The sequence below is a fragment of the Neoarius graeffei genome, chromosome 4, assembly GCF_027579695.1.
Source record: "Neoarius graeffei isolate fNeoGra1 chromosome 4, fNeoGra1.pri, whole genome shotgun sequence".
Taxonomy (NCBI): domain Eukaryota; kingdom Metazoa; phylum Chordata; class Actinopteri; order Siluriformes; family Ariidae; genus Neoarius; species Neoarius graeffei.
The window spans coordinates 64,587,820-64,606,447 of NC_083572.1; the positions used below are offsets into that span (position 1 = coordinate 64,587,820).

At 42.0% G+C, this 18,628-nt stretch overlaps 1 protein-coding gene across 1 annotated transcript in view; it reads right to left on the reverse strand.

Annotated features, from left to right (window-relative positions):
- Positions 1-16,502, reverse strand: part of lhfpl4a (LHFPL tetraspan subfamily member 4a) — a 56,306-nt gene extending 39,804 nt beyond the window's left edge. The window contains exon 1 of the mRNA XM_060918284.1: positions 16,097-16,502. Coding sequence (XP_060774267.1) covers positions 16,097-16,502 — 406 coding nt within the window. The remainder of the gene's footprint in view (positions 1-16,096) is intronic.
- Between the last annotated feature and the right edge of the window lie 2,126 nt (positions 16,503-18,628).

Sequence of the window (18,628 nt, forward strand, 5' to 3'; positions counted from 1 at the left end):
TCCATTTGAGAAGGCAAGAAGCCTTTATTTGTCACACGTACACTCAAGCACAGACTTAAACACACATTGAAATTCCTCCTATTTATGAATTTAACCCATCTGAAGCAGTGAACACATACACATGCACACACAAGTGAGCAATGAGCACACACACATACCCAGAGCAGTTGGCAGCTATGCTACAGCACCCGGGGAGCAGTTGTGGGTTAGGTGCCCTTGCTTGAGGGTACTTCAGCCCAACCTTCAGCCAAAGGCCACCCCATGTTAACCTAACCGTATGTCTTTGGACTGTGGGGGAAACCGGAGCACCCGGAGGAAACCCATGCAGACACGGGGAGAACATGCAAACTCCACACAGAAAAGCCCTCGTCGGCCACTGGGCTTGAACCCAGAACTTTATTGCTGTGAGGTGACAGTGCTAACCACTACACCACCGTGCCATTTTCTGCAAAAATATAAAATATGGTCCTTGCCCATTTCCTTTTCATCTGATGTTTGCTCTCTTCTAACTCTCTACTGTGTGAACAATGTAACCATCCATCCGTTATCTGTAGCCGCTTATCCTGTACAGAGTCGCAGGCAAGCTGGAGCCTATCCCAGCTGACTGGGTGAGAGGTGGGGTACACCCTGGACAAGTTGCCAGATCATCGCAGGGCTGACACATAGAGACAAGCAACCATTCACACTCACACCTATGGTCAATTTAGAGCTACCAATTAGCCTAACCTGCATGTCTTTGGGGGGAAAACTGGAGCACTCGGAGGAAACCCATGCAAAGAACATGCAAACACCACACAGAAAGACCCCCGTCAGCCACTGGGCTTGAACCCAGAACCTTGTTGCTGTGAGGCGACAGTGCTAACCACTACACCACCATGCTGTTTTCTGCAAAAATATAAAATATGGTCCTTGCCAATTTCCTTTTCATCTGATGTTTGCTCTCTTCTAACTGTCTACTGTGTGAGCAATGTAACATTAACACAAAAGACTAGTCGTCAGTTATTGTGCTTTACCAACATAATTTTCAATACATTTGTGGACCTTTAACACTGGTCAGGTTATTTATTTATTTATTATCATTATTTTATTTTTTTTTTATACTAAACAATATATTGCCCAGGCCCTATTGTCTCCTGATGCCTTCTAGGCTACAATTCAGCACAAGGAATAAACCAATGAATACCATCCATTACAGCTGAAAATCAATACCTCCATGTTTTAGACTGATTGACAATTTAAAGTCTCAGAGACATGCTCCATTATCTTGGATGCAAGCATCCGCTAAGGAGACAAAGTCTGTCGCCCTCCTCGTTACGGAAATGCAATGCAATCGCATTTTCTATGGGAGAAGCCGAGGTGATTAAAAATCTATAAGAGGCTGTTATGACTCGGGGCCAGCTGGAAACAAGCCAGGGAGAATTCTCTATGCAGTGTTGCATGAAGACACACACACACACATGCACATTTATCTCACTGTCCTTGTGAGGGCCTTCCACTGACATAATTATTAATGCAGTTAATTAATGCTGTGCTTGCATCTAACCCTAACCTTAACCTGAGTAATGAAAATGAAACTTTTTGGTTCTTTTTTTTTTAACTTTTGTTAAACAACAACACTACTTTCATTGTCGGGACCATCCAAATGTCCCCACAATGTCAAAATTGTTAAATTTTACAATCTTTGGAGGAGACATTTGGTCTTCAGTAGTACACACACACGCACTGAGTCATCCTATGAGACTACACTTATGTTGATTTTAGTTGAACCTGAAAGCTCAGTCTGACTGTGCACACCAAACTAGCTGCTAATGTCTGAGTGTGTGTGTTTGTGCCCATGGAGGTTCATGTGAATGTGTGTAAGTGCATTTATGTATTAGAATATTCAAATAAATGTAACTGCACTCAACATTCATGCTAACATACAAGCTAATAATAAATCCATTTGAGTGGACAGGGCACGGTTGGATGTAATCTAATGTATAATGAGAAGGAGGATAAATGTAAGATCACCATATGTACCGTAGCTTATAATTATATATGGGTGTGTGTATGTATGTATGTATGTATGTATGTATGTATGTATGTATGTATGTATGTGTGTGTGTGCATGATTAGAATTTCTCTCTGTCTCTGTGAGCAGAAGAACCTGGCAAAAATGTGTGAAGCAGTAAGTAGCAAATACTTACTCTGAAATCTGTGTGACACAGTAATGGAATGGTAGTTCTAGCTCTTACAATATCTGCAGCCTCAAATGAGAGCTAATTAACCACTAATTAACCAGAAAGAACTGCAAATGAACAGCAACCGAACAGGCCTGAGTTTCCCAAAAGCATCGCAGCACAAAGATCATCGTTAAATGGTAGAGCGGGCAACACAATGAACACTCTCTCTCCTAGTTAAGACGCGCTTAGCATTAAGAGGCTTTTGGGAAACCCAGCCCAGATCAGTGTATGGAGGCATTAAGAGACTGCATCATGTGTGCATGAATGGACAAAAGCATTACAATTTATAGCTTCGAGTGTGTGTGTGTGTGTGTGTGTGTGTGTGTGTGTGTGTGTGTGTGTGTGTGTGTGTGTGTGTGTGAAAAGCTTTGTATCCAACTGGCATCCTAAAACAGGTCTCATCAATATGCAGAGTCAATACTCTAGTTATCAGTATGCTTTCCAAGTTGCATGAGCAATGTGGAGAGCAGGAGATGAGGAAAGCTGAAATGAGATGCAACGTGGTGTATTAATTCAACGTGAAGTCTAATTCATAAGTGCTTTCTCATGTTTACTTATGTATTCAATTCATGTGTCTAGTTGGGCATTTGGAGAGTTGGTGACATTGGGGAATGAGGTTGGGCTGTAGTTTGGAATATTTGTCTGTTAGTATAAGCCTTTTCCACTGTTGGGTCAAACGGTTCTGAGCATTTCCACATGAGCACAGTTGATTAGGTAACCATGCTCAATGTTCAGGCTTAATCATGTAGGTATCCACTGATTAGTTCTACATTAGTTCATCTCTCTCAGGTGGCACGGTGGTGTAGTGCACTGTCGCCTCATAGCAAGAAAGTCCTGGGTTCGAGTCCAGTGGCTGACGGGGTGTGGAGTTTGCATGTTCTGTCTGTGTGGGGTTTCCTCCAGGTGCGCTGGTTTCCCCCAAAGACAGGTCAGGCTAATTGGTGGCTCTAAATTGACTGTAAGTGTGAATGGTTGTTTGTCTCTATGTGTCAGCCCTGTGATGACCTGGTGACTTGTCCAGGGTGTACCCCACCTCTCACCCATCGTCAGCTGGGATAGGCTCCAGCTTGCCTGTGACCCTGTACAAGATAAGTGGCTATAGATAATGGATGGATAGTTCATCTCTTAGTTTGGTCATTTTACCAATTCCCACCTACTAGCATCTCTCCCCTATCACAGAATAGCTACCAACCAGAGAAGGTGAAAGCTAAAATACACCTCTTCCAAGACACATGAAGCCAACCTTCGTATCCTTTCAAACTGCTGCTCTACAAGCCAGAGGGGAACCGTCAGGGCCTTCTAGGCCTTCAGAGAAGGCCCAAACATATCAGCATTTCCAATGTTATATTTAATTTCTTTCATTCTTTAATTAATCTCATCTCATCTCATTATCTCTAGCCGCTTTATCCTTCTACAGGGTCGCAGGCAAGCTGGAGCCTGTCCCAACTGACTACGGGCGAAAGGCGGGGTACACCCTGGACAAGTCGCCAGGTCATCACAGGGCCATTCTTTAATTGCTTTCATAATTTCATTATCATTATTCTCTTCTAATTCTAATTCGGCCTCATTTTCTATCAAATTTGCTTCAGAAATGAAAGGGTTACTGTCCTGAAAACATTAAAATAGATTTATCCAATGAGATTTTTTTCGTTTGTTGTCTCTAGGCTGAGAAGAGTTTAGAGCTGGCTCACTCATTGGTTAGGACTTCATTGCCAGGACAGAAGGTCATGGCAGTTTATGTTTATGTAGGAAGGGACAGATAAATTAACCAATCAGATTTTGATTTATAGTGGGCGGGACTATAAATCGCCCTCGGCCTTCTCTAAGGCCAATGTGGGCTTAACTGTGAGTCAGCGCCGTCAGCGCGGCAGTGAAGTAACTTTCCGGCCGGTGTAGTGTTCATCAGTAGTGTTCGCAAATGCTAATAAAGAAGTCAAGCCAGTGCTATCGAGAGCAAGTAGCACAGGCTAATGACCAAGAAACTAAGATTTCTGTCTCCAGACTCTTCTTCCACGCACGCTTGCCACAGTATTTTTCACTCATACTTAAGTATTCATTTCCCTGTGTAATTTACTTTGTTGATTTTAAGATCAAAATTGACAACTACATACAACGGAGTAACCTGGCCCCCTGCCGCTAATCCCTTACAACATCCTTTGCCCTGTTGCTTTTTTGGTGTGTCTGGCTAAGTTTTGGCTGAGCTCAAGTCCCAGCTCTAATAGTAACGGTTTGCCACTGCTCCAAGCTATACATGGAACTGTGCTCTATAAATTAATTTGTGTAAAATGGAATTCCACCAACTCTTCAAATGCAGATAACAGCATTTATTAAGTAAAAATGCACATCCTGAGAATTATGAAGAAATGTCCTATAATTAATGAGCCGTCACTTTTCTAGAGATTTTTGTACAGTACACAGCATCCAACATACACTATTTGGCCAAAAGTTTGTGGACACATGACCATAACATTCATGTGCATTTTGAACATCCCTTTCAAGGTGTTTCAAACATCTTTTCAAACTGCTGCTCATGCTGCATCACAGGGAAGCTGAATACTCAGAGGAAAGTGCTCATCGACCCTCTTCCACATACATGAGTTGACAGACGTCGACAGTTGGTTAGTGTGAGGGAAGAAAGAGTATGCCAACCTTCGCACCCAGAAAGCAAGGCCAATTTTGCTGTGCTGAACTTCTGGCCATGGACAGGCGTGGTGTTGTCAGGACTCAAACTTGCAACGGTCAACAGAGTGTTGCTCCACTGGGGAGCATCTTCTCATCTAATTAGGTTTCCATGCTTATTTTTCTTGCTTCCCTTTATTGCATTTTAGCTCCTCCCGCTAAGGGAAAAAACAAAGAAAGGATGCAAGGAAAGAAACAGTTATCTTTTCAGGAAGTAGAAGAGGATGGATTTAACACTGACTTTGATGAAAAGTGAGGGCAAGAGAATAAGGATGCCACAGTCCGGTCCAGTCCATCCATGCCTCAGACTGTGGGATTTCCATGCCGGCTCCAGGACAGGAATTCAATCCTGCCTTGCTGAAGGCGATTTTCCTGAAGCGGCACGCCCACATCTGCTACCACTCCTCTCCCATCAGCCAGGGCTTTTTAAGAACTGTTTGGAGCTACTCCATTTGCTAGACTGTCTCTTGTAGACTTTCCTTGTCTCGCTACAGCCCTTTGATATTGTGTCTTCTTGATTCCCCTGCCTGGATTCTTCCTTGGTTTTTTGTCTAGTTTTCTGTCCAGTTTTTTGTTCCTGTTTTTGCCTGCCTGTTCTTGCGGATTGTGTCTTTTGCTACCTCTGCCTGGATTTCCCTTGTCCCTGTGTTCTTCAGTTTTTGTGAAGATTTTTCTGTCCTGTTTTTGTCCCTGATCGTGCCTACCTACTCCTCTGTGTCTTTGACCTCCTGGCCTGTTTTTTTTTTTTGACTACTGATTTTTGCCTGAGCCCTACTGTACCTTTTTTTTTGCCTTACTGCCATCTACTTCATTAAAGAAGTTTTTTCTTTACACTGCCTGTTTTGAGTCTGCTCTTGGGTCCTCACTTCACCTCGGCTCGCCATTCGTGACAAAGGAGGGCTGCAGAAAGGAAAGAGAGGGGGATAGCTGTGAGAGGAGAGCAAGGAGGTTGCAGTTCAGTATCACTAAGCTGATTAAACTATCATCACCACCAAAGCATTAAATCTACATCCGATCCTATTACACACACTCTGTCTGTCAGTGCCTTACCCCCTCTTCAGCTCCATGAATACTATTCATTTTAACTGGGTGACCTCTGTGACACTGTTCAGATGTATTCGGTTCAGTGGTCTGTCATATGTACGTGCATCTGTAGTCAGGAATTCAGTCTGTGTGGTTTACTATCTTTCCCATCCCTGTGTGATCCCTGCAGTGTGGTGCTCATCTGCTGCTGATGCTATCGCTGCATGCAGCAGTGTGGAATTGGAAGAAGCTTACTTTCTAAAGGAGAGAGGAGGATTATGGGTAAGAAAGCTAGGAGACCCAGCCTAAGGGGAGAATCTCTGCAGGACCTTCCATTTCGCTAAACTGAGTGAGAACATATTTCAAAGAAGCAATCAAAAGTAAATGTGTGTAATTTCCACTTACACGCTGGCTAATGATGATGCCTTTTATTCTAGTTTTATTGATTTTATTGATTGTAAACCGATGAATGCTCTCCTGCAATCTCTCTGCACACAAATACACACTTCCAATTCCATTATACAGGCCGCCATAGAGTAATCTTTGAAAGAATCAGGCTGCTGGCTATTGTTGAGCTCATAACCTTGTGATGAATGTTTTAGTAAAGAGTTTTCACAGTGCCCACCTTTCTTATTCTCAATCTCCAGAACAGTGTCTTCATTATGTGGACAAACTCATGATAATCTTACTTCACATTTTAATACAAGTGATGGATTACATGTGCAGCATAGTGGTGCAGTGGTTAGCACTGTCACCTCACAGCAAGAATGTTCTGTGTTTGAACCTCATTACCGACCAGAGCCTTTCTGTGTGGAGTTTGCATGTTCTCTTCATACTTGCATGGGTTTCCTTCCAAAGACATGTAGATTAGGTCAACTGGCTACTCTAAGGCCCTGTCCACACAGCAACGGATTCAGGTGAATCTGATAAAATTGTTTAGCGTTTCAGCCTGGCGTCCACACGGCACCGGAGTTTTGGGTGCCCCAAAACGAAATCTTTTGAGAACGGGTTCCAGAGTGGAAAAATCTGGCAACAGCGCCGTTGCGAAGTCGTCTGGATGAGTAGAACGGATTTGTTTACGATGACGTCACAACCACATGACTGTCAGTGCTTCACGCCGGGTAGAAGTGTAATGAACTCGATGCGAGTTGTCAACAAATCCTATAACTTGGTTCATGGAACGCGCTTACAAAATATTTTCACTGTGAATATTTATTGTGTAATGGTGCAAAGAGAGAGAGAGAGAGAGAGAGAGAGAGAGAGAATAGCCCTTAGGGCAGAGTCTTTAGTCCAAACACTGCGGAAGCAGTACCAAACCGCACACCGCCCGTGCGCTTTCAAAAAACCAAAACCAATCCCGCCAGCAAAAATAGGAAAAAAAAAAAGGAGCGATCTCACCTCTTCAGATGTTGGTTTAAGTCCAACAATACATTCCTCAAAAAGGGCGTAGAAGAACAAAGTAATCCATCAACGTGTAGCATTCAATTTATTCCGGACCATTGAAGAATTCTGGAGGATATCAGAATGTTGGCGTACTGGCTTCCATCTACCCCCATTCATTCCTCTTTCCGCGTCTTTCATTTTAAGCTACTGATTAATAATCAAAACTTTATGTGGCTGATGCTACAGAAGAAAGGGTTCATGCGCATGCGTCTACTTCTTCTATTGTTCTGGTGTCTCTGATGGGACCGTCTTACAGCGCACATAGAGGTGTGGCATGTGTATTGCATCGTTTTCAGCAAGCGTTGCGTTGCCATATGTACCTGATATTTTACTGATCCGTTGCCCATGTGGATGCGATATTTAAAAAAAAAAATCTCGTTGCCGTTGTCGTGTGGATGTAGTCTAAATTGCCCATAGGTGTGAATGTGATTGTTCATCTCTGTGTTAGCTCTGTGATAGATTGGTGGCCTGTCCAGGGTGAACCCTGCCTCTTGTCCAAAGTCAGCTGGGATTGGCTCCAGTTTCCCCATGAGCCTGATGGATAAATGGTATAGATGTTGTATTCACTTTGTTAGACTGCACATTTTCACATGATTTATTCAAAACCAGTGGGTGAAAATTCAAGAATACAAATTATCTTAACATTGTCTGTAATGCTTATTGTGGTTACTGAGAAAATTACACCAACCTTGCCAGTGCTAAACATAAAAGATGGTAAAAGCTATACATGGAACTGTGTTCTGTAAATTCATTTATCTAAAAGGGAATTCCACCAACTCTTCAAAAGCATATAACAGTACACTTATTAAGTAAAAATGCACATCCTGAGAATTATGAAGAAATGTCCTATAATTAATGAGCCGTCACTTTTCTAGAACCAAATTTGCAACACTACTCCTGGTCCAGAGGACTTTTACAATACACGGCATCTAACATATACTACATGGTTTGTGGATACCTGCCCATAAGGGGTGGCACGGTTGTGTAGTGGTTAGCACTGTTGCCTCACAGCAAGAAGTTTCCAGGTTCGAACTTCACGGCCAACGGGGCCTTTCTGTGTGGAGTTTGTATGTTCTCCCTGTGTCTGCATGGGTTTCCTCCAAAGACATGCGGTTAGGTTAACTGGCTACTTTAAATTGCCCATAGGTGTGAATGGTTGTGTGGGAACTGCTCTATGTCCTTGGCATCCACCCTGGGTAGCTCTCCTAAGCTAGCTAACAAATCTGCAGTAAAACAGTCAACTATGGCTGACATACAAGAAGAAGACCTGACCATAACATTTATGTGCATTTTGAACATCCCATTCAAGATGATACATTTTAGACCATGTCTGTGTAGATTTGACCATTTGGCCACAAGAGCATTAGTGAGATCAGGCATTGATGTCAAGTGAGGAGGCCTGGGGTGCAGTTGGTCTTCCAGTTCATCCCAAACATGTTCAGTGGGGTTGAGGTCAGGGCTCTGTGCAGGACACTCAAGTTCTTCCACTCCAAACTTGGCAAATCATGTCTTCATGGACCTCACTTTGTGTAAGTGGCAATGCCATGCTGGAGCAGGTTTGGGCATCTTAATTCCAGTGAAGGGAAATTCTCAATGCTACAGCATACCAAGATGTCCTATACAGTGGTGCTTGGAAGTTTGTGAACCCTTTAAAATTTTCTATATTTCTGCATAAATATGACCTAAAACATCATCAGATTTTCACACAAATCCTAAAAGTAGATAAAGAGAACCCAGTTAAACAAATTAGACAAAAATATTATACTTGGTCATTTATTTATTGAGGAAAATGATCCAATATTACATATCTGTGAGTGGCAAAAGTATGTGAAACTTTGCTTTCAGTATCTAGCGTGACCCCCTTGTGCAGCAATAAATGCAACTAAACATTTCCGGTAACTGTTGATCAGTCCTGCACACCAGCTTAGAGGAATTTTAGCCCATTCCTCCGTATAGAACAGCTTCAACTCTGGGATGTTGGTGACTTGGCCATTCCAAAACATTAACTTTATTCTTCTTTAACCATTCTTTGGTAGAACGACTTGTGTGCTTAGGGTCGTTGTCTTGCTGCATGACCCACCTCCTCTTGAGATTCAGTGCATGGACAGATGTCCTGACATTTTCCTTTAGAATTCGCTGGTATAATTCAGAATTCATTGTTCCATCAATGATGGCAAGCCGTCCTGGCCCAGATGCAGCAAAACAAGCCCAAACCATGATACTACCACCACCATGTTTCACAGATGGGATAAGGTTCTTATGCTAGAATGCAGTGTTTTCCTTTCTCCAAACATAACGCTTCTCATTTAAACCAAAAAGTTCTATTTTGGTCTCATCCATCCACAAAACATTTTTCCTGGTGTCCTTTGTGACCTTGCAGACTATTACACACCTTGCTCTTGGAGTGATCTTTGCTGGTCGACCACTCCTGGGGAGGGTAACAATGGTCTTGAATTTCCTCCATTTGTACACAATCTGTCTGACTGTGGATTGGTGGAGTCCAAACTCTTTAGAGATGGTTTTGTAACCTTTTCCAGCCTGATGAGCATCAACAATGCTTTTTCTGAGGTCCTCAGAAATCTCCTTTGTTCGTGCCATGATACACTTCCACAAACATGTGTTGTGAAGATCAGACTTTGATAGATCCCTGTTCTTTAAATAAAACAGGGTGCCCACTCACACCTGATTGTCATCCCATTGATTGAAAACACCTGACTCTAATTTCACCTTCAAATTAACTGCTAATCCTAGAGGTTCACATACTTTTGCCACACACAGATATGTAATATTGGATTATTTTCATCAATAAATAAATGACCAAGTATAATATTTTTGTCTCATTTGTTTAACTGGGTTCTCTTTATCTACTTTTAGGACTTGTGTGAAAATCTGATGATGTTTTAGGTCATATGTATGTAGAAATATAGAACATTCTAAAGGGTTCACAAACTTTCAAGCACCACTGTACAATTGTGTACTTCCAACTTTGTGGCAACAGTTTGGGGAAGAACCGCATATGCATGTGATGGTCAGATATACACAAGTTTTTGGTCATATAGTGCAACTGTTATAGCACTAGTTCAACTCCAACACTACCACTTAGGCAAGACAATAAGGCTACACAATATCAAAATGAGGATGAGTAACTTTTTTTTCGTTGGTACTTATTGGAATTTTTTAACATTTAACACTAGCAACTTTCTCGGATTTTACTCTAACATTCAATATACAACCATTTAGTCTACCAGGGTTCTCCAGAAAATCTGAAGTAGCTGGCTAAAAAGAAAGTAGTAAGTGGCCCGGGAATTTGTGGCAGCGAAGCCGCAGTGGCATGCCAATGCTAGGGGGGTCTGGGGGCATGCCCCTCCCCCTCCCCCCAAAAATTTATAAACATACATGCCTTCGGTGGCTTCTGGTGCATTCTCAACTAATAAATTCCGAACCATTTCCCTCTGAAATACTTGCAAAATATGTATGAAATTTCCCTCCAGATGTGTGTGCTTGGCTTTCTCAGTTCCCCTCTGTAGTACTCTGCCTGGCTCTGTAACATAACTACATGGTGAGCTTATTTGGTGCATGTGTAATGTACTTGACGTGCTTCTAGTGTGGTATTGTGTATTGTATAGTTTTAATTTCAGCATAAATATTTGCACACAATTAGTTATTTGCACTTTATAAATATAAAGCTTTAGCTAAGGGACCATACATCTCTGTGGGAAATTCAGCACTCCAGGTAGCTTCTGGATATGAAAATAACAATTCTTAGACAGAGAACGATGACTCTTCTAATTATTTTCTTTAAGTTTACTTATCATTCATACCTTATAATCTAATAAATTGAGAAAAACAAAATTTAATTCACACAACTTTATTTACATTTTAAATTTTGCTTGTACAATAAAATATACTGATAATACTTTACAGTCTTTGGATCTGAGCACACAATATTCATGTCAACTTTGTTTAAATATCCCATCAGTGATGACTAGTGAAAACGGCATGGTCACATAGTCTGGCTCAGCCAGTCAGAGCGTGAGAATCGATCAACAAATATGCCATCACTTCCGATCATGCTAAACCCGAGTTGAAGGCAATTTCGTGGTGGAATAATTGGATTTGCAGCAAATTATGGACAGCTGAGACGATATAAATCGCTTGAACATTGAAAGGAGAAAACCGCCAGTCACCAACGCTTGTGGACATCTCTGGTCTATCAATGTCTATCAAAGTCTAACACACCCATTTAAGACTTTTCTTGTATGTATAAGAAAAGACTTCAGACATCCCAGAAGAGGTGTATGTTTCAGCAAGTGTGTTCAGTCATCATCTCCAAAATGACCAGGGCTATTTTATAATACAGTATTTAGAATCTCACAACATTAATAACTCAGTCTTGGGATGGCATGAAAAATTTATGATAACCATACCATCAAATATCATGGCTTCTGATATACAGTATGACAGTAGATGTCCCTCAAAAAACACCATGTGTCTGGTTCACAGATAGATCTCATCCAAGTCACCTATCCAGCTAGCTTTTGGGTATTTTCTATACAATAGGCTATCGATATTGATTGAGGATAAATATTTACTGTTAGTTGTCTATAGCTGTGGGATGCTGATGATTGCATAAGATGGTGTGTCACAAAAAAACAGAGCTTTTTTTGTGCTATCCCACATTTAATGCCACTACTAACTTACTTTTTCCTTTTTCAGTCCTCATGCAGTATACGGGCTTTCACACATGCACCTGTAACTGTCTTGTTTGTGTTTATATTTGACAGATTATTTCATTTGCTTATCTGGTCGCTGACCTGCAGTGGATATGTTCATGTTCTTTAGCAGTAGGGAAAGAAATTAGAGAGAAAAGGATCTTGAGCTTGGCATCTAGTTGCTTTCAAATCCAGCTGTCAACATTTCAGAGAAAGTGTCAGTGATGCAGTTTTTTCCTCTTCACCCAGCAAATCTCTCTCTCTCAGCTGTGTTGAACTCAGGGCATACAGCTGATCACAGTACACGGGGTGTCATGTGCCAGTTTTTTTTTTAAATCAGAAAACTCTCACTAAAAAAAGAAAAGAAAAGAAAACCACCTGCATCCCAACTCATGCCCCAACACACCACCACCACCACCACCACCACCACCACCACACACATGCTATTCTTGAACATCTGTATTCAAGTTTCCAAAAGGTATTATTTTCTATTTCTAGATTTACAAACTCAACATTTACTTTTTTATATTTTAAATAAATAAAAGTACTTATTGGGATCATTGCATTTTCTACTATCTTCTTCTTTTGGCTTCTCCCATTAGGGGTCGCCACAGCGGATCTGTTCCACATATTTGATTTGGCATAGTTTGATGCCCTTCCTGATGCAACCCTTCCTAATCTACAACTGGGCTTAGGACTGGCACTAAGTATGCACTGGCTTGTGGCTATTTTACCCCAGTAGGTATTTTACCTAACCTGCATGTCTTTGAACTGTGGGAGGAAACCGGAGCACCCGGAGGAAACCCACACATACACAGGGAGAACATACAAACTCCACACAGAACGGCTGCTGTTACATGTGAGGTTCAAATCCAGAACCTTCTTGCTGTGAGGCGACAGTGCTAACCACTACACCACCGTGCCACCCATTGCATTTTCTACTATAATTGAAATAAACACACTGTATCACAAAACAAATTTTAATTTATGGCCAAAGGTTATTTCATGTTGTGCCATCTGGGAAGAGTTGTAAAATTTCTAAATGTTAGGTATAGGCAATATGATAAAATATAGGCTAAAAAAGTGCCTTGTAAATACTGTGCTATTCACTTTTAGCAAAATGCTAGCCTATAGCCATTGTATATACCAGATATTAAAATAGCAGCAGCAACCACAAATTAAGTTAATTTAAATCATCAAAGTTACAACCCATAAGACTGACTAAAAATTAATGATTACTATGTCAGAGAATAAACAAAATTATGCCATAAAATTCAGAGCTTCTGTGAATTACCCTCTGTGTGCACAAGAAAAGACTTGAAATGTACCAGAAGACGTGTGTATTAGTGTTCAGTTTTCAAATTGGAAATGGCCAGTACTATTTTATAATGTAGAGGAATCAACAACACTGAGAACTCTGAACTCTGGGAAAGTATTAAGAAATTATGATAACCATATCACCCAGTGTCATGGATTCTGGTACATATAGTAAAAGTAAAAATGCCTCAATTAAAAAAAAATTGTGTTTATATTTAAAAGAATATTTCATTTGTTTATTTAGTCACTGACTTGCAGTGGATATGATTGCGTTCTTTATCATTACGGAAAGAAATTATAAAAAAGGGATCTTGCACTGGCATGCAGTTGCTTTCAAAATGATGATAATTTCAATACGTCCCAAACCACATTCATTCATTCATTCATTCATTCATTCATTCAAGAATTTCACTATACTGTAATGTACCTATATATGAAAAATAAAGGTTGCACTCATTTATTCATTAATTCATATTCATCTTCAATAACTCCTTTGTCCTGCTAAGGGTTGAGGTGGACTCAGAGTACAGGATCCTATCCCGGGAACACCGGGTCCAAGGCAACAAAACCTGAATGGGATGTCAGTCCATTACAAGGCATCAGACACACATGTATTTACACACTCATTCACACACACAGGTAATTTAGAATCCATCTATTGTCATATTTTTTGCACATGGAAGGAAAGACACTGTGGAAGAAGAAAACAACACAACCCTTGGGTTGTTAACAAATGGGTTTTTGTGAACTTTTGTCAAGTACCCAGCTCTTTTATCACTTCCAGGAAAGATCACTGAAAGTGATCTTTAGGTCACTGAAGCTGAATGAGCATGAGAGAGTGGGATCATACAGAGAAATTAAGCAGTTTTGGTAAAAGTAGTCAAAGACTAAGCTAAAATTTTACATAACTGATTTGAAGCCCCTTAAGGCACACACCAACCTCCTCATATTAACAGCATAAATGTTAAAAGGAATGACATGTTATTAATGACTTTTAAAAGTGAAAGATTTTGCAAAGCTGAAAAGTGTGGGCACTAAAAGTAGCAGGGCAAGCCCCCCCCACACACACACGCAGAGAGAGAGAGAGAGAGAGAGCGAGAGAGAGAGAGAGAGAGAGCTGTTGCAATGCCTTTAAAGGCCATGTTAATGTAAACATCTCATTTCAACTAAACAAATACAGTAACCTTTCTCGAAGGGAAAAAGCATTTAAAAAAGCATAAAGGTCATTCCTGAATGAAAGTGCAAGAAGAATTTGACCTGAAATGAGAAGAAGCAACAATCACACTATTTCATGACTCAGAAGTTGCAGGTCATAGTTTCTACCACAGGCCTATTTGTACTGGCATGAGGATATGTTCTCAACAGAGATCACTAAGTAGGCCTACTTGTGTATGTTGCTCTGGATAGGTGAGTCTCCAAAGTACTTTAAATGTAAAATGAAAATGCACCACTCTCTCCCATCTTCACTGGATCTCCATGTTGTCTTTTGAAGGAACAAAGTGTTGAGGTTTCAGGTCACGCTTACTACACAGTCAGTCTACATCAACACAACTCCAGAAGGGTTATAGCAGGAGTGTATGTGTCTTTTGTATTATGTATGCATGTGTGTATTGGTGTTTGTCTGTGTCCATACACAGACAAACCACATATGCAACTAGAACCGTGAGATCTTAGTTAGTTGTATACTTGGTATAAACAGCTTTATGCATAAACATTTCATTGATAAAATGTCATGCTTGCAAAGCGTCCATCTTGTTGTACCTTATTATGGCTTAGGATTGGTTGTGTGGATCATGTGACAGAACATGGCTTCATTTACCACCATACATCCAACCTTGTACTTCCATTCAGAAGTACAGAATGACTATCTTGTGTCTGAAGTGTCCTCCTCTTTCAAAATGGCCACATTTCATGTGGCAAACGATCCTCTCTTTTCAGTATGAAAGTGCCGTCATGCGTTATTATAATACACAACATCTGTGTGACTGTGTGTGCGCGCGCATGTGCATTCATGTGTTCTTCTTTTTGTCTTAAGCCAGCAGAGCAAGTATCAGTGTTAGGTTTATAATTACCACATTGCATCACTAACAGATTAAAGTAAATCAGCTTTAGGAACCAATTAATTTAGACTTTTTTCTCATTAGCTGAAGACGTGTGTAATTAGGAGTTATTCACACTGGCTTCAACACATTTAATGTGTGTAATGTGTGGTATGATGCACTAGTAAGGCTGAACTAAAATTGAGGTCAAATCTAGGCTACAAACTAACCTTTAATCATTATATGTAAATCTGACAGAACAACAAGCATGTAGCAATAGCAGATTTCATTTTAAGTCCATACATCATTCTGTTCATTCATGATGGTATGCATAAATCAGAGCAGGAGGCTACTGCATGCATAAATTCAATCAGTACTCAGCAGGAAAGGAAGGTTGATTTAGGGCATGGGAATCAAATGACATTTTCCATAAAACAGCACAGCACTACTTTATAGACTATAGCATCTATGATGCAGGTTTTAAATGTTATAAAAGCTACTAGGCCATTTAAGAAGCCATACACACACCTTTCACACGTTTCACATTTCACCCCACCGATCACTGGATTACAGCCTATAGTCCGCGTCACAGCAGCTATATTAAAAAAAAAAAAGGAAAGCCTATAAAGAAGAGAAAGGAGAAGAGAGGAGAAGTCCTCACCGCAGAGCAGCTGCATCCAGGCGCACGTCTTGTACACGGTGGCGGTGTTGCAGAAGAAGAAAAGCGCCATGCAGGCGATGCAGCTCAGGATAAGCACCATGGACAGCAGCACGAAGAAGAAGGCGGCCTTGAAGGCGCCTGATGGCATGGAGCTCAAGTCGGAGAACGTGCCCCGGCAACTGAGCTCCCGGTTCGAGCTCCCCTCACCCATGCAGTAATGGAAGAGGCCGAAGTACCCGGCGTACGGCGTGTTTACGCTGTCGCCTATCCAGTAGGGCTGGATGAACACCACCACGTTGATGATGGCGAAACAAATGGTAAAGATGGCCCACAGCACCCCGATGGCCCGCGAGTTGCGCATGTAGTTGTCATGATAGATCTTGGAGGCTTCTTGGGAAGGCAGCATGATTTAATGCTCTCTCTCTCTCTCTCTCTCTCTCTCTCTCTCTCTCTCTCTCTCGTCTACAGCCTATCTCCCCCTATCTGCCCTGTTGGATTCCCTCAAAAATGCGTACCCGGGGGCCCAAGACAAACCACAAAACTGATAAGATCACAATTACAGTCAAACTCCGAATCATAAACGTTGCTTTATCGTATTTCAGATGTTGTCCTACATCACATCACATCACATCACATCACAGCCGATCGTTAAATTAGGATAGGAGCGTGATTCAGTAGTGTCCGGTGAGGAAGATAAATGAGAAGAAGAAGAAGAAGAAGAAGAAGAAGAAGAAGAAGAAGAAGAAGATCCTGGGCCAATCCCCCTTCTCCTTCTCCTCCTCCACAGTTTCTGTGTAAAGAAGCAGCTCAAGCGACAGAGATCACATTGCAAAGACCTCCTTTGTGAAAATGACAAGACGCTTTTGTGTATTTTGTCGGAGATCAGAGGAGTCTGTGGATTGATGCTGGACCTGTATCCGCTTTGGCTCCCATCAGATCTGACGCTTCAGCAGGACCCGCGGTGATGCGGTGAGTGATTGAGGCTGCGGGCGCAGACTGATAAGGCTACAGAGCACGGCAGCGCTCGCGCCAGGCGTCGCTCATTCTCACTCTCACACGACATAGATCACAGCCCACAAACCGACAAGGGGTCACTTTTTCGCTCAGAGAGGGAAGAATGGCGCGATACACACACGGGATGCCAGAAATCCGCTTCGGCGATGCTGTCTCCCCCCCCACACCGCGGTTCCCCCGGTTTCCCGTTGCCTTCTCCTTCTTTCCTGCCTTCCTTCCTCTCGTGTCTCTCCAGCGCACGCTCACAGGCACCGAGACGGCGCGCGCGCATGCACGCTCTCTCTCTCTCTCTCTCTCTCTCTCTCTCTCTCTCTTCTGTTACTGTGCTGTTATAGCTTATACACTGCATTCCATGCATACTTTCATCCTAGGCTGTTTTTATACAGTATATCATTCTTTCATTGATGCAAGAAATAAATGCAGTTTGTGCTGTTGAAATCTGCCTTTTATTTATGATGAATATCTGCAAAAGCTTTCATATGCTTTATGCTAAAATCAAACCAATAGCATTTAAACATACCACAATCACAGATGCAGGCGGCAGAGTGGTGTAGTGGTTAGAACTGTCGCCTCAGAGCAAGAAGGTCCTGGGTTCGAGCCTAGCGGCTGGCGAGGGCCTTTCTGTGCGGAGTTTGCATGTTCTCCCCGTGTCCGCGTGGGTTTCCTCCGGGTGCTCCGGTTTTCCCCACAGTCCAAAGACATGCAGGTTAGGTTAACTGGTGACTCTAAATTGACCGTAGGTGTGAATGTGAGTGTGAATGGTTGTCTGTGTCTATGTGTCAGCCTTGTGATGACCTGGTGACTTGTCCAGGGTGTACCCCGCCTTTCACCCATAGTCAACTCCAGCTTGCCTGTGACCCTGTATAGGATAAGCAGCTACAGATAATGGATGGATGGATTATAGTTTGTGCTATTGAAATCTGCCTTTTATTCATGATGAATATCTGCAAAAGCTTTCATATGCTTTATGCTAAAATCAAACCAATAGCATTTAAACATGCCACAATCACAGATGCAGGCGGCACGGTGGTGTAGTGGTTAGTACTGTCGCCTCAGAGCAAGAAGGTCCTGGGTTCGAGCCCAGCGGCCGGCGAGGGCCTTTCTGTGTGGAGTTTGCATGTTCTCCTCATGTCTGTGTGGGTTTCCTCTGGGTGCTCCGGTTTCCCCCACAGTTCAAAGACATGCAGGTTAGGCTAACTGGTGGCTCTAAATTGACCGTAGGTGTGAATGTGAGTGTGAATGGTTGTTTGTGTGCCTACATGTCAGCCCTGCGATGAGCTGGCGACTTGTCCAGGGTGTACCCCGCCTCTCACCCATAGTCAGCTGGGATAGGCTCCAGCTTGCCCGTGACCCTGTATAGGATAAGCGGCTATAGATAATGGATGGATGGATTACAGTTTGTGCTGTTGAAATCTGCCTTTTATTCATGATGAATATCTGCAAAAGCTTTCATATGCTTTATGCTAAAATCAAACCAATAGCATTTAAACATGCCACAATCACAGATGCAGGTGGCAC